Consider the following 15,004-nt stretch of genomic DNA (forward strand, 5'->3'; position numbering starts at 1 on the left):
TACATATTAATAATTTGCGCTTCTAGTTGGTAGTTTAGTTTTTTGCCTTTATAATAATCTAGTATTTACCTTTATATTCTAGTTTGATTGGTAGTTTGCTAAGTCATGAATTTGTTTCATATTAAAAATAACTAGTCTTTAATTCAATCCTTAAATTATTTATTACTATTTAATTTAATTTAATTATCATCAATATATAAATAATATTTTTTTCTCAAAGAGTAATTAGTTTGATAATGTTATGTTGGAATATAGTCGCCAAAAAATGTACGTGGTAGTATATCTCATATTTAAGAAAATAACGGGAAAAAATCGAAAACCGACGAAAACAACATAAATCGAATTGATAAAAAATCGACTTAAGTGGTATGAACATCCCTGCGTGTTAGTATGTTTAACCTACTACATCATATTAATTAATAGTTTTATTATATTACTGATTATTATTTGATCTTAAATTTTATATAAATTATATTTTAGATGCGTAATTGTATAAATATTTTTAAATTATCTTAAAACTCTTTTAAGTAATTGACTTCGTTTTAGTAGGTACAGCTCTCAAAACACGGGCTAAAGAGTTTTTTCCTCTTTTATGCTCATATAAATATATACACCTATGGAATAAAACTCTTATTTTTTTATTTGTTTTTGCATTTAATCATTTCTTACCTAATACTTACTTCAAAAAACAAAACCCTAAAAGGGATTGATTCGCCGCAAGATTTTTTATTCTCCTCTCTCCCATTTAACCTTCATCATCTCTCTTATTAGCTAACAGTTTTCATTACCTGCTCTATGTTGAGAAAAAATAACTTTCTTGGAGTTTAATTAGTCAAAGATGGGATTTTTATCAACACCAAAGCTTCAATTTTCAGCTTATACATGTGGGATTTTGTAGTTTTAAGGTTTATATATGATAAAGTTTTGGCTTTTTTTTACCTTTCTTGGGTTGCTAGGTTTTGTGGGTACTGATTATATTTGTTGTAGAATTGAGTATATAATTGGTCTTTGATCATGGAGCTTTCTTGGTACTATTTTGTTTGATCAAAGATTGGATTTTTATGAGCTTAAAGGTTTGATTTTGAGGTTGTGCACGTGGGGTTTTGTAGTTTTTAAGGTTTATATATATATGACAAAGTTTTGTTTTGAATAGCTTTCCTGAGTTGTTAAGGCTTGTGGGTATTGATTATATTTGTTGTGGAATGAGTGAGTGAAGATGGTATCTGAATTGGGTAGGAGACCGATGATTGGGAACAATGAAAATTCATTTGGAGATGAGTTTGAGAAAGAGATTGGGATGTTACTTCATGATCAGCGAAGACAAGAAGCTGACGATCGCGAAAAGGAGCTGAATATGTATAGAAGTGGCTCAGCTCCACCTACTGTTGAAGGTTCATTGAGTGCAGTGGGTGGATTGTTTAACAATAATGGTTTCATGTCTGAGGAGGAGCTTAGGTCTGATCCTGCTTACTTATCTTACTATTACTCGAACGTAAACCTTAATCCTAGGTTGCCTCCACCACTTTTGTCCAAAGAAGATTGGCGGTTTTCACAGAGGTTGCAAGGAGGGAGCTCCGCTATTGGTGATAGGAGGAACATAAACAAGAATGATAATAATGGTAATGGTAGGAGGTCACCCATGCCTCCAGGATTTAACTCGAAAAAAGCAGAGAGCGAGAACGAGACGGATAAATTGCAGGGTTCAGTGGAATGGGGTGGTGATGGGCTGATTGGTTTGCCGGGACTAGGATTAGGTAGTAAAAAGAAGAGCATTGCTGAAATATTCCAGGTGCATGCTTCAAACTTTATCTAGTGTTTTATTTATTTATTTATTACAATTTCAACAATGACCATTGGATGTTAGATTCCAAGATTCTGGTATTAAATGCTTTTGAAAGTGCCGGAATTAACAATTGGCATTTAATGCTTCATGAATTTAGCTCATTTATGTTACTGCCCAAATGGTATGTTCGGTGTTGAAGGAAAAAAGTTCAACAAGTTTCCTTTGAGGTGTTTTGGCTGGATTTGGCATTTTTGAATTGTGGAAATATTTTATTGTTGTGGCATGAATGCTAGGTGATAGTTGATTTATCTTCCCATTAAACCGCTTTGTTTACATGATGGTTTGGTAGACACGTAACTCCATTTCGCTCGATAATCTCTGCTAAGCTGATGAGATCTGAGGCAGTTCTGCATCTCCGAGGCCAACATTTATCATTATGATTAAAGGGGAACCTTCAAAATTTGAGTTTAATTTCTCTATATTTATTTATTCCTTTCTATCTCAAACTTTTTATATTGACAATCCATCTGGACATATATGACATAAATAAGCATTTTTTGTTCCATATATAAGAATGGTTTATGCGATCACATGATAAAAAAATCTAAGTTGCTTGGATTCTTCACTTTCGGTGCCGCACCCGTGTCGACACAACGTGGGTGTCGGTGTTGGTGTGGGATCGGTACCTGATATGGTCAACCGATTTTGGATACTTTGACCAAAATCGATGGGGAAAGATACAATGATTTTTGAAATCAAAATAAAAGCTAGGGTGAAATTGAATTTTATATAAGAAATTTCTATGTTAGTCCTTTTTCTTTTATCTCCTTCCCGGGTTCTCCTCTTGATCAATATTTTCTCCTCCTTGGAACACCTTGTAAGTTTTCTAAATAATTTTCATAATTTAGACATATTTTTATAACTCTACCTTAAGATATTTGAATTATTTTTAGGCGAATCCTAGCACCCGTATCCATACTTGAATCCTTACCCCGAATCTTAAAATTTAGATCATGAAGGATCCGACCTCTAGATCCGCACCCGTATCGGACACTTGTACCTGAGTCCGAGCAACTTAGGTGACAATTAATGATATCAAGTGCGTGATTGGCTTTGAGAAAGTGTGGATCCAGTGTATTCCAATAAGATCAAGCATCTCATGTCAATATGGACAATGTTGCATTTCCTTGCTTACTGGGCATGAAAACACCCTTTAGTTCATAGGCGATAAAATATTCTGATATTTGTGGGGGGGGGGGGGGGGGGTCTATTATTTCATATGTGGGACTGGTTTTTTGCTTTCGAAGGATAAGAGCAAAATACTGTAACAATTGATGATATCATGATAGTCTATTAACGATGTTGCATTTTTATGTATACTTGGTACAATGCAGTAAGTTCATAGGCAATATAAGATACTGAAATTGCTATACTAAGGAAAAAATAAAAATCTCTTATGTTGCGAATATATATTTGTTTATAGTGCCCGGTTGTGTTCCCCTTAAAGAAAGTCATAAACAGCTCTATCGTTGTGTTCGTCTAAACATTACTAGCTGAGGAGTCAAATGTTTCTTTCCCTTTTGGGTATATTCACCCATGTCCGGACTCCCGGTCCTACCTTCACTTCAAATTTTTGGTTGGGCGGATGTGCTCCATCCTTCTCCCATCCCCTACAGTGTGATCTATAGTTTCTCTTTTCATGTTATATCTAACTGGTTTTTGCAGCTCAGCGGAGTTTCTGTACTCTATAAAGGGTAGTTTTGGATAATTTGCGAACCTAACAAAGTATAATCTTAGATGAAATGGATCAAGACATCTGTTTACTGCATGATGAAATGGATCAAGACATCTGTTTACTGCATGGCATCTGATCATTGTACTGTTGTTATGCTGCTAAAGGCATTTCCTTTTACCTTTTCTAATTTTGGATTTCCACATTTTTGAGTTTCAATAAATAGACACCTTCCATAATATTTTTTTTGTAGTGTTAATTTTTCCTTCCAATTATAAAATAAGCGGCCGATATTTGTTACTCCTTCTGTTTTAATTTATGCTTCTTACTTTCCTTTTTAGTCTGTTTCAAAAAGAATGCTTCTTTCTATATTTAGTAAGAACACAAGATTTAAGGGCATTTTGGTACATTATACACATCTTTAGTTTAAGGCCACAAGATTCAAAAGTTTCCGTACTTTTTTTAAACTCCGTGCACAATCAAACTAAGACACATAAATTGAAATGGAGGGAGTATTATTTTGTCTTAGGAGTAACTTTTTTTACGTTTAATCTGTGAGAAAGAGAGTTTAACATGGTCATCTGATGGGTTTTAAACCATGATAATCCAGGATGACTTCAGCCGTGTGTCTCCTGCTCCTGGTCACCCTTCGCGGCCAGCTAGCCGAAATGCTTTTGACGGAAGTGGTGATGCAGCAGAAGCTGAGCTTTCGTTTTCTTCTTCAAAGCCTTTAAGGTCTGGATCAAGCACACAAATCCCATCTGATGAGGTGGCTGCTTCCTATTCATATGCTGCTGCTTTATCAAGAAGTACCACTCCTGATCCCCAACACATTGCGAGGGTTCCTAGTCCTTGCCTTACTCCTATTGGTGGAGGGAGGGTAGTCAATTTAGACAAGAGAAGTGTTAATAGTCCAAATTCATTTAATGGTCACACAACTGAGTCTTCAGAGCTTGTTGCTGCTTTGTCTGGCATGAATCTATCTAATGGTACGTCGGATGAGATCATTTCTCTGATTGAACAGGACATTGGTTTTAATACTATCCTCACCAATCTTGCAGGTGGGCAAAATAACACGAAGCAGCATGAATTTTTTAAGCAATCTGAATCCCCACAGTTTAATATGGCTTCTACTGTTCAGTCTGCGAAAGTACCATATTCTGTCGGCTCAGACCTTAATAGTTCTAACCGCCAAGCTGCTTTCTCCAATAATTCATACCTCAAAGGATCCCCAACATCTGGATTGAATAGTGGAGGTGGCGTACTTTCTCAATATCCACATTTGGACAGTCCAAATTCATCTTTTTCTAATTATGGTTTAAGTGGTCATCCTCTCAGTCCAATGTCAAGCCATCTTGGCAACTATAATTTGCCACCTTTATTTGGAAATGCTGCTGCTGCATCAGCTATGGCTGTACCTGGATTGGACTCTCGAATCCCTAATTTGAGTGCTGCAACCTCAGAGCATAATCTCAGCAGAATGGGAAATCAAATGGGTGGGCCGTCATTCGTGGACCCTATGTATCTTCAGTACTTGACAGCTGAATATGTTGCGCAGGTTGCTGCTCTTAATGATCCTTCCTTGGACAGGAGCTACATGGGCGGCAATTCGTATGTAGACTTGCTTCAGAAAGCTTATCTTGGTAATAATGTTCTACCTCAGAAATCTCAATACAAAAGCAGTGGTTCAGGTCATCATGGCTATTATGGAAATCCTGCGTTTGGAGTTGGCTTGTCATATCCTGGAAGTCCTTTAGCAAGTCCTGTCGTCCCAGGCTCTCCAGTGGGACCTGGTAGTCCTATGAGGCATAGTGATTATAATAATATGAGACGAATGAGAAACATAGCTGCAGGTGTCATAGGACCATATCACTTGGATAATATGGAAAACAGCTTAGCATCCTCCTTACTGGAAGAGTTCAAAAGCAACAAGACCAGGTGTTTTGAACTTTCAGAAATTGTAGGCCATGTTGTTGAGTTTAGGTAAACTTGCTCTTATGTGTTTTTTTTCTACCTGAACTAGCCTTGATTCTAATTCTTATGTATCATCTATGATCAGCGCCGACCAGTATGGGAGCCGATTCATTCAGCAAAAGCTGGAAACTGCCACCACTGAGGAGAAAAACATGGTGTTTCAGGAAATTTTTCCCCAAGCTCTTACTTTGATGACTGATGTCTTTGGAAATTACGTAATCCAGAAGGTATGTGTAATTCTATGGAGTATAGATTGAAGTTGAGGTGCATGGTCTTCCAATCTGTCCTGTTTCTCTTTAATTGGATTGTAATGTCCATATTTCTCTTGCAGTTTTTTGAACATGGAATGGCATCTCAGAGGAGAGAATTAGCTGGCAAGCTCTTTGGGCATGTTTTAACACTGAGCCTTCAAATGTATGGTTGTCGCGTCATACAGAAGGTATACCAAATTGAATCTAGAAATGCTCATTCACACTTAAGCTTCATCAAAAAAAAGAAAAGAAAAATAATGCTCATGCACACTTAAGTGTTAATCTTTTGCTTTGGTTCTTATTCTGATACACTAAATATAGCACCAACCAGTGGGCTTCCTTCTCAATATCTGAGTTATGTTAAGTTGAAAATTGTGGTAAAATGTTTGGTTCACTATACAGGCAATAGAAGTAGTCGACGTGGACCAGAAGATCAAAATGGTTGAGGAGCTTGATGGTAATATCATGCGCTGTGTACGAGATCAGAATGGAAATCACGTCATTCAGAAATGTATTGAATGTGTACCAGAAGATCACATTCAATTTGTCGTCTCGACATTTTTCGGACAAGTTGTTACTCTCTCCACCCATCCATATGGCTGTCGAGTAATACAGGTAGATGAGTAATGTGTCTTATCCATTTGGGTTGGTAATTTCAGTTTGATATTTACTAATATTCCTTCATCTGTCAGAGAGTATTGGAACACTGTAGCGATCCAGAAACCCAAAGTAAAGTGATGGAAGAAATCTTGGGATCTGTAAGCATGTTGGCACAAGATCAGTATGGTAATTATGTTGTTCAGGTATGGAATACTCACTATCTATATACTAGTGTCTTGACTGTCTTATTTAGAAGTAACTATTTCCATTTTCTTTTTCAAGAGTTAGTAGTTCGTTTTATCATGTTGTATTCTACACAATATCCTCACTTCTTGACTAGTATGGAGCAATTCGTAAAATGTATCTGAGTTGACGATTCCTGAATTTGTTGTTGATATGGGTACATGTTTTGCTTATTTTCAAATTATGGTAATATTGTGCATTTCATTTCATTATTTGATGACTCTGTCTTGCTTTTTTATGATGTACTAGGAAAACATTTTTGTGTCACTGTAAATGCCAAAATGAGGTCATTGATTTTATTATTAAGGCATTTGGTTGGAGAAGTGAAATCTTTTGCAAATAGTTTTTTTTCCTTCAATTTTGCGTGTTTATTTGTTTGCAAAGTGTTCTATTCTTTTTCCTTCAAAATTTCAACTTCTTTGAAAAACTAAAAGTATATGCCCCCCCCCCCCCCCCCCCCCAAACAAAAAAAAACAATTAAGTTTGGAAATTGAGAAAGTATTTGCAAAAAAATAAAATTCAATCAACTTTCCAATTACATGCACATTCACCTGGTTCTCTAGTGCTGCTAATGTATGCTGCTGCCCTTAGTAAACAATGGTCTTACCCTCTTTGATACAGCAAAAACCTTCCTTTGATGCTGCCTTCCATTTTGTTTTGCTAAAGCACTAGTGATTGAAGAAGCTGCTTTGGTCAATTAAACTTTTCTTTGTGCTAACAACACTTTGCTATATTAGCAAACATGTCTTTCATTCCTATACTGAGGTATAATTCGACCTTGTTTTCCTTTTTCTTCCATTTGTTGTTTTAAATGCAACACTTGCAGCATGTATTGGAGCACGGGAAGCCGCATGAGCGCTCTATTATAATTCAGGAACTAGCTGGGAAGATTGTGCAAATGAGCCAGCAGAAGTTTGCCTCTAATGTTGTTGAGAAGTGTTTAACTTTTTGTAATTCCAGTGAACGACAGCTACTGGTGAACGAGATGCTTGGTACGACTGATGAAAATGAGCCTCTTCAGGTTTGTCTAAACTTTAGCCTTGGGTTAAGCAGGATGTTGATTTTGATATGGTTATTGGGTTCATAATATTTGTTACTCCTGCTACTTTACTTTATCCCAAACAAAAAGGAATCTTTTTTATACACCTAATATCATGGAAACAATGTTATTTGTGTATTCGCTGAGATTTAATTTTAACCTCTTGTATGCCAACTCTTGCTTAGCAGGCACGACTCAGGATATTTTGGAGCATCATAATAGGATGATTAAATTTAAACCTACAAAATTTGTGAACTAATGATTATTATCTTTTGGTGGGTCCCTTGTCAGGACTCTGCCTCTTCTTGGCTCACATGTACCTGTTGAGAAGCATAGCATTGCCTTCTTCCTTCCTTCCTTCCTTCCCCCTTGTTAATGGATCTTGGCGACGTCTCAGGATTAATCACTAAGACAGCTAGCTGTAAGATCGTTAGGACTAAGTTTGGATAGGCTATGAGTCACTTAAAAGGTTGAAGTTGGAAGAAAAGAAACTTAATAGTTAACCTGGATGGTATGGTCATAGCTGATATCTGATATTGTGTGGCACATACTTTTGAAAAGCAAGAAGTGTTTGGAAGATGAGGTCATTGAACGGTCATTCGTCAAGCGTGCTTCATCTGTAAGTGAGATTTCCTGCCTCTGAATTTAAGTCATTAGACCCTCTAAAGCAACTGTGCTTTATGTCAAACTGAAATTATGGAGTCTTCAATTAAATCAAACTAGATCGCAAGAATGATACGTGCCAGCGACGACAGCTAAACCTCTTTGGACTTCCCCTTGACATGTTTGAAAGGACTTGAGAACAAAGATGCATGGTGATGTCGCATATCAATGTGTTTAAACCAAGCAAATCACATATTGGCAGCAGAGAACCACTGGATTTTCTGACATTCATATTATGCTCGTGCTTTTGGACATTCTGGCCTGTTCCTCCCCCCTTTAATTAGAAATAATTCATATGCGTTGTGACCCTGTAACACTAGGGTTTGGATGCTGAGACTGTTGTCTTGGAAAAACAAGAGTAAGAGATGTCTTGGAACATTGGGTTGTTCCCTAATTTCTGTAGGACTTCGCCCTTAAAGAAATAGTCCTAGTTGTTGAAGCGGAAGTATTACTGTGAGCTTGTGAGCTAGACTTCTTGAACTATATTCCAGTTGGACTTCTTGAGCTTGTGATGGATACAGGACTCTTTTGCCCTACCAAGACTGACTTGGGATTATGGCGGAGTTGGTTGACCGATGAGTTTCTACGTTTGGAACTTCCTTTCTCTCCACCTTCTACCTTTTTTCAATGATCCCACTTTAGATTTGACCCACATTAAGTATCCCAAATATGGAATGTTTCGAGGATGGGCCACCTACAACTTCATGTCGATAGCTAAGAAGAAATCTTTTCTTGAAAGCTTTTGGCTGAAACATTTCTGCTGCTAATATAAAAAAATAAATTAATTGTACCATTTCAAGCTCCATTGTAGCCTGAAAACAGCGCTACCTACTTATTATTTAATACGTTTAGTTAGAGGCTCAAGATTTTTGCTGGACAAATATTTACCCAAGTGTATGCCAAAAGGATTTCCTCAAATGTCGTGAATTAGTTTTCTATGACATTCAACCCTTGCTTTGTGTATGTTAAAGCTATTCAATCATGAAATTCGGACCTTAGTAATATTTGCGTTTTAATTTTTGCATCTATGGGGATAGGGTTCATCTTGGGAGTACAGCCATTGAGCCACATATATAGATGATTTTGATTTTGATAGGGTGGCATTTAGTGCATCATATAAATTCTTACAGTCTTGTTTCTCATGCTCTCATATCCCAGTAGAGTTAAAAAGCGAGAAGGTTTGGTTTCAAATTTTGCATTGTGTTTTCTCATTTTTCTTCTTTTTGTCCAGGCTATGATGAAAGATCAGTTTGCAAATTACGTTGTACAGAAAGTTTTGGAAACTTGTAGCGATCAGCAACGTGAGCTGATCATGTCGAGGATAAGAGTTCACTTGAATGCTCTGAAGAAATACACTTACGGAAAGCATATTGTCGCGCGTGTTGAAAAGCTAGTTGCTGCTGGGGGTAAGCAGTTTCCTGTTTGCATTTGTCTGGAGCATTCAATGCATTGGTTATTCAACTTCAAATACGCTTTTTTAATCAGTTTCAACTGGATATTGTCCGAACGCGTACTAAATGATTTTGTTATGCTGTTTTGCAGAAAGAAGAATTGCTGCTCAGTCCCCAAGTCCGGCTTAGTCTTGTAGGAAAGAAAGTTGTACAGCTAACTGAGGCTTAGTTTGAGCTACCTATCTTCCTTTTCTTCCACATCTAGTGTTTTAGCTCCATACATGTCTTCAAAGGTATGGAGTAAATTGCAAATAAAGTTGTTACATGTACTAGAGAACTGTAAATTGTGTAGTTAAAACATAAAATCAGGTATGCTGAAGCTCAGATGTCAAATATTCGAGATGGCTGTGCAGAGGAAGTCAAGTCTCCGGAGGGTGTAAAAAATATAAGACCGGCGAGGTAGTTTATATCAACGCGATTGTACAAATGTTGCCATGTGGAGAGTTGATGTTTAGGTGAGAACAGAAATTTCATGTATGGTACTGACAATTTTCTTTTATGGCTAAGTGTATTTTCCTTCATCTTTGGTTGCTGTCATTTTATGAAAATTCAATGCTTGGGATTAGTATTCTGGCGGTTGTGAGATTTGGTTGCAGTAGATACATACAGCTATGACAACAATTATCTTAAATTCCAAAGAAGTTAAGGGTCGGCTGTGGCTTCTTACTGATCATGTTTCTCCATTTAAACTCATTTCATGTCAATATGACTTCAATATACTAACAATTTGTTACAACTATATATTGTAAGACGAGATGTTTGTTATTAATTACCATACATAAGAATGTGATTTGATTGAATGCTAACTCCAAAGCATGTGTTACTACCTAAATGTTTACATTAAGGGGTCGCTTGGTTGGGAAACAAGTTATTCCATGATTAATTATTCCGGGATAACTATCTCATTCTCCCATGGGGATAAAAAAATACTACAATCCCAGAATAACTAATCCCGAGATTAGTTATACCATGATTTTATTTCAACTAAATGTGGGATTAATTCATCTCACATTTAATCTCGGGATTAATTATCCCTTATCTCTCGTACCAAACGAGCCCTAAAGGTTCAAGTTGTAAAAGCATAAGAGCCCAAACGTTGTTTTCTTACTTCTAATTTTATATCCAAGAACAATGAAGTACAATAAGACGTACATGGTTAAATAGGTTCAGAATCGACAATGTAGTCAAACGCATACAATATTATGTACTATTATGCACCTTTTTGATCGTATGTGAATTTTCCATTTGAAAGTGGTAATTATATTATCAAGATCAATGATAGTACACAATTTACCAATTAGAGTAAACATTACCATGTTATAGTGTATTAATAATTTTTTCCTTAAATCTCTCGAGCACTATTTGATTTTTATAGCGTAATCAATAACATTTTTGTGTAAGCAATATAAAAAGAAAAAGCAAAAAAAAGGACCTAGCTTTTGCGTGCAATAAGCATCGGAGGTGTGAACTTCCTTTTTTATATTCAAGCACATATAATGGTGTGAAAGGATTTTATGTTCTCGATCATATTTTTTCATGAAATATCGATTCTATAAATCATCTCATTTCAGAATAAAATCTCATGTAATAAGTAAAGTCTTATGATTTCCCATACCAACTCCTGGCCTTACCTGATAGAATCTGGGAGAGAGGATGGGGGAGGGGGAAAACATTTGGCACGGGGAGAGAAAGTATACGAAGGGTTACTTTACTTTTGATAATCACAATCAAACCCAACCAATTATTGAATACAATTAATGAAATTTTGATAGATTATAATCATAAAAGAAACTTTTCAAACACTATTTGCCTTTTCTATTTAATTGTATAATATAACAAATTTTCTCTAATGCCATACAAAATCAAGATTTTTACTATATGAAATGAAAGAGTCCATGGCTCCCCTTTGTGAATATCCTCTCTCTTCTCCCTAAATGAGTTATTTTCTGCTAGATTTAAGGTTTTTTATTTTTTATTTTTATCTTTTGTTCATATTGTTTTCTATAGAGATGGATTGATACAGAGGTTTCTACTTCTTACCTATAAACAAACCATCTATTTTTTATTTTTTCGTTTCAAACGATCTTTTTACTTTGAAGTGCAAATTTAATCCATTTAATTTATTAAAATTATGTATGAATTTAGTTATAAATTAATATATGCTTAGCAAGAATTGAGCAAATTGGCGAATTTAAATAATCAAAATGGATAATATGTTATAGTTATAACTTACATCCCAAGTAAGGATCATCACAATCTCGAAAATTTCATAAACTCATGGAATATTCATAAAGAGATCATATCGAAAATTCCATAAACTCATGGAATATTCACAAAGAGGTCAAAATGCGATCAGACACTTCTTGACGATCAAATAGTTTAAGAACATCTACAATACCTTTTTATGGAGATCAAATACATCTCAAGGAAGTCCGCATCATCCTATGTTCGAGAAATACATTGCTTAGGTCCTCGAATTATGGAGAACTATCTGAAGAGAAGAATCAAAGAAACAATAGAACTATACTCACAATTTACTAATAAAATCTCTTTTTCTTTTTTTAAAAAAGAAGGTAAGAATCACAAATTGTCTATACGATAAAAATTATAAGTACAACATTTAAATTATCTAGAAAATAAGTATATTTATATGCCGATTCAATTCGGTTCTTTCTTGTTCAATAAAATCAAACATATGGTGATTTTATACAACCACAACAACAACATACCCAATATTATCCTCACCGTGGGGTCTGGGGAGGTAATATGTACGCAAACCTTACCCCTACCTTTTGTGAAGATAGAGAGACTGTTTTCCAATAGACCATCGGCTCAGGAAAACATAAGCACCACATTAATTAAGATATAGACAAGGAGGGACATCACCCAAAAGCCATGTAAAAGCAGCATAAAAATAACACGATAATAAGATGATAAAAATGATAGAAACGACGAGTAGTCAAAGAAACCTACTACCAACAAAATACGAGAGTGCGTATTAATACTACCGGTATGAACAATCTTGACCACCTACCCTACTACCTAATTTCCGACCTCCACACATTCCGATTAAGGGTCATGTTCTCGGTCAGTTGAAGCTGCGCCATGTCTTGCCTAATCACCTCTCCCCACTTCTTCTTCGTCCTACCTCTACCTCTCCGCAAGACCTCCAATGTCAACCTCTCACACCTTCTTACCGGGGCATGTGTGCTCCTCTTCCTCATATGTCCAAACCACATAAGCCCCGCTTCTCGCATCTTGTCCTCAATAGGGGTCACACCTACCTTGTCGCGAATAACCTCATACATATGGTGATTTTATATTCGATTTAATTTGATTTTTCTATTTGGTTAGATTTTTCGATTTTTCGTGAACACCCTTTTCTTGACTGCAAAAGGGTTATCATTCATAGGAGTGGACATAATTTGGGCAAACCCAAAATTCAAACCGAAATCCGAATTTTTTAGATTATTGGTTTGGATTTTCGGATTACGGATTGGATTTTGGATTTAGTTTTTATTATTTTTTGATTTAATATTTCAGTTTTTTGGATATGCGAAAATCCAAAATTTTTATACGTTATATTTAGTCCATTATCCATATGCCTGTAGTAATAAGTTCAAATACCATACCCAATAGATATTATCTCATATATTCAACATTGATTACTAAGTTACTATCAGAATACTTTCTATTTGGACATGGTTTTACTATTGCTATTTCGTATCGGTCGTATTAATATCTTTATTTCTTGATAATAATTTCATTACTTGAATATATATTTGGATGATTGCAGTGAGAATGAGGAACTTTTCAGGCAATTTAACATGAGTACTTTATTTGGATATACATTTTTGTAAAAAGAAGAAATATCTCAACTTATAAGCTCAAAACCGAAAATCCAAAATATCCAAACCAATTAATCCGAAATCGAATTTAAAAAATCCGATCCAATCCGATCTTATTCGGATTGGATTTGGATTGTCATTTCTTCAATCCGAAAACCGAAAATCCAAACCAAAATTTTCATATCCAATCCGAACTGGCCGAACGCCCACCCCTAATCATTCACCACTCCGTTGGGGGTATTAAATGCAAAATCGTTTAGTTTATGTAGCAAAACATTACACTCATAAAATTAAACGGGGCAAAGTGCTAAATCTTTAGGCCCAAAACTTTTTGCACTTCCAAGGTAAAAAAAGAAAAAGAAAGAAAATAAGTATAAAGGAACATCCCGCCGTGACCCTTCGCCGGCAAAAGTATCTTCAAAAATCAAAACCACGTAAACGGCGCAATTTCGTACCGCTTTCCCACATTTTCCGGCAGAATTTCGCCGGAGATATTAGGACACTGATACACTTGTTTTGAACATGTAAAAGAATCAAAAACTGAAAGCGGAGAGGTAAAAAATAGAACATTATAAAAATATGGATCGGATAGTAGCAGCAAAGGAATTATCATTTCGAATAGGGTTTACGGGGCACAGTGGTCACCTCAAGATCGAGCCTCTCCCTCCTGTTGAACGCGATAATCCTCTCAATTTGATTCCTGACTTCATACTCGTAAGTTTTTTTCTCACTCACACTACTCCTTTTTCATTTTAGTTAGAGTTAAGGCGCATCATTTGAATTTCTATATAGGCTTTTGTTTCCATAGGGTTCGAATAATGACCAAAATGTATCCAATAGTAGTGGAAAAAATGATTCCAAGGGCGCTTGCTTAGACATTTTCTAGTTTGGTTGCGATGTATTGTTTAGATAGGTTAGCTAAAAGGCTGGTTTTTGAATGAAGTTAGAGAAAAGTTCTATACTGGAGAGCAATTGGTGGTTGGCTCTTGGGGAAGGAGAGTGATTGGAACAAGTAGAGTAGAAAGAGCGTCATCTATCTTGGGTTCCGTTATTTCTTAACAACTATATTCAACGTGTGTGGACCTGGAATGACTTTCATGGTAGTCTCTACTCCAGCATGAAAGTTCCATCTCAGGGAAGGACACCATGCTATGATAATTATTGTTTTGTCGAGCCCAACTTTTGTATCTCGCATGCCCACTCTCTCACACAACACAGACTGTGCGCGCATACACACATATTTAGGTTCTCTTTTGAGGTGTTCATACATTTTAGGTTCCACTACTTTATAACGATTATCCTCAACATGTGTGGACGTGGAATGACCTTTATGCTAGTTCATGCTCCATCATAAAAGTTCCATTTTATAGTATGATACTTTCTATTTTGTCAAGCTATGTGATCTTTGGTATCTGAACAT

General features: G+C 35.9%; 2 protein-coding genes across 4 annotated transcripts in view; both read left to right on the forward strand.

The window, feature by feature from the left end:
* Window positions 1–659: 659 nt before the first annotated feature.
* Window positions 660–10,257, forward strand: LOC104108996 (pumilio homolog 2-like). Of its 3 annotated transcripts, none has more exons than XM_009618166.4 (10): window positions 661–1,789; window positions 4,126–4,504; window positions 4,577–5,498; window positions 5,575–5,716; window positions 5,821–5,928; window positions 6,143–6,355; window positions 6,433–6,543; window positions 7,410–7,604; window positions 9,517–9,691; window positions 9,828–10,257. In XM_009618166.4, exons 1-10 carry the CDS (start codon window positions 1,217–1,219, stop codon window positions 9,863–9,865), a joined length of 2,856 nt encoding a protein of 951 aa, XP_009616461.1. In that variant the 5' UTR covers window positions 661–1,216; the 3' UTR covers window positions 9,866–10,257. The 3 variants fall into 3 exon arrangements, with proteins under 3 accessions (XP_009616459.1, XP_009616461.1, XP_009616462.1); XM_009618167.4 differs by lacking the exon at window positions 661–1,789 and adding an exon at window positions 3,529–3,682; XM_009618164.4 differs by having other exon boundaries at window positions 660–1,789; window positions 4,126–5,498.
* A 3,685-nt stretch (window positions 10,258–13,942) lies between these two features.
* LOC104115109 (DExH-box ATP-dependent RNA helicase DExH11) overlaps window positions 13,943–15,004 on the forward strand; it is a 37,025-nt gene continuing 35,963 nt past the window's right edge. Inside the window, exon 1 of the mRNA XM_070196355.1 lies at window positions 13,943–14,298. Within this exon, the coding sequence (XP_070052456.1) occupies window positions 14,164–14,298 (135 nt within the window). The 5' untranslated portion in view covers window positions 13,943–14,163. The remainder of the gene's footprint in view (window positions 14,299–15,004) is intronic.

Source organism: Nicotiana tomentosiformis, chromosome 2 (assembly GCF_000390325.3).
Source record: "Nicotiana tomentosiformis chromosome 2, ASM39032v3, whole genome shotgun sequence".
NCBI lineage: Eukaryota > Viridiplantae > Streptophyta > Magnoliopsida > Solanales > Solanaceae > Nicotiana > Nicotiana tomentosiformis.

Excerpts from the sequence above, each read along its gene's own strand:
- LOC104108996 (XM_009618164.4), top strand. The coding sequence starts at position 1,217 with ATGGTATCTGAATTGGGTAGGAGACCGATGATTGGGAACAATGAAAAT. Across the intron at positions 5,929-6,142 it reads GTTGTCGCGTCATACAGAAG|GCAATAGAAGTAGTCGACGT; the intron begins GTATACCAAATT and ends TTCACTATACAG. Across the intron at positions 6,544-7,409 it reads ATGGTAATTATGTTGTTCAG|CATGTATTGGAGCACGGGAA; the intron begins GTATGGAATACT and ends CAACACTTGCAG.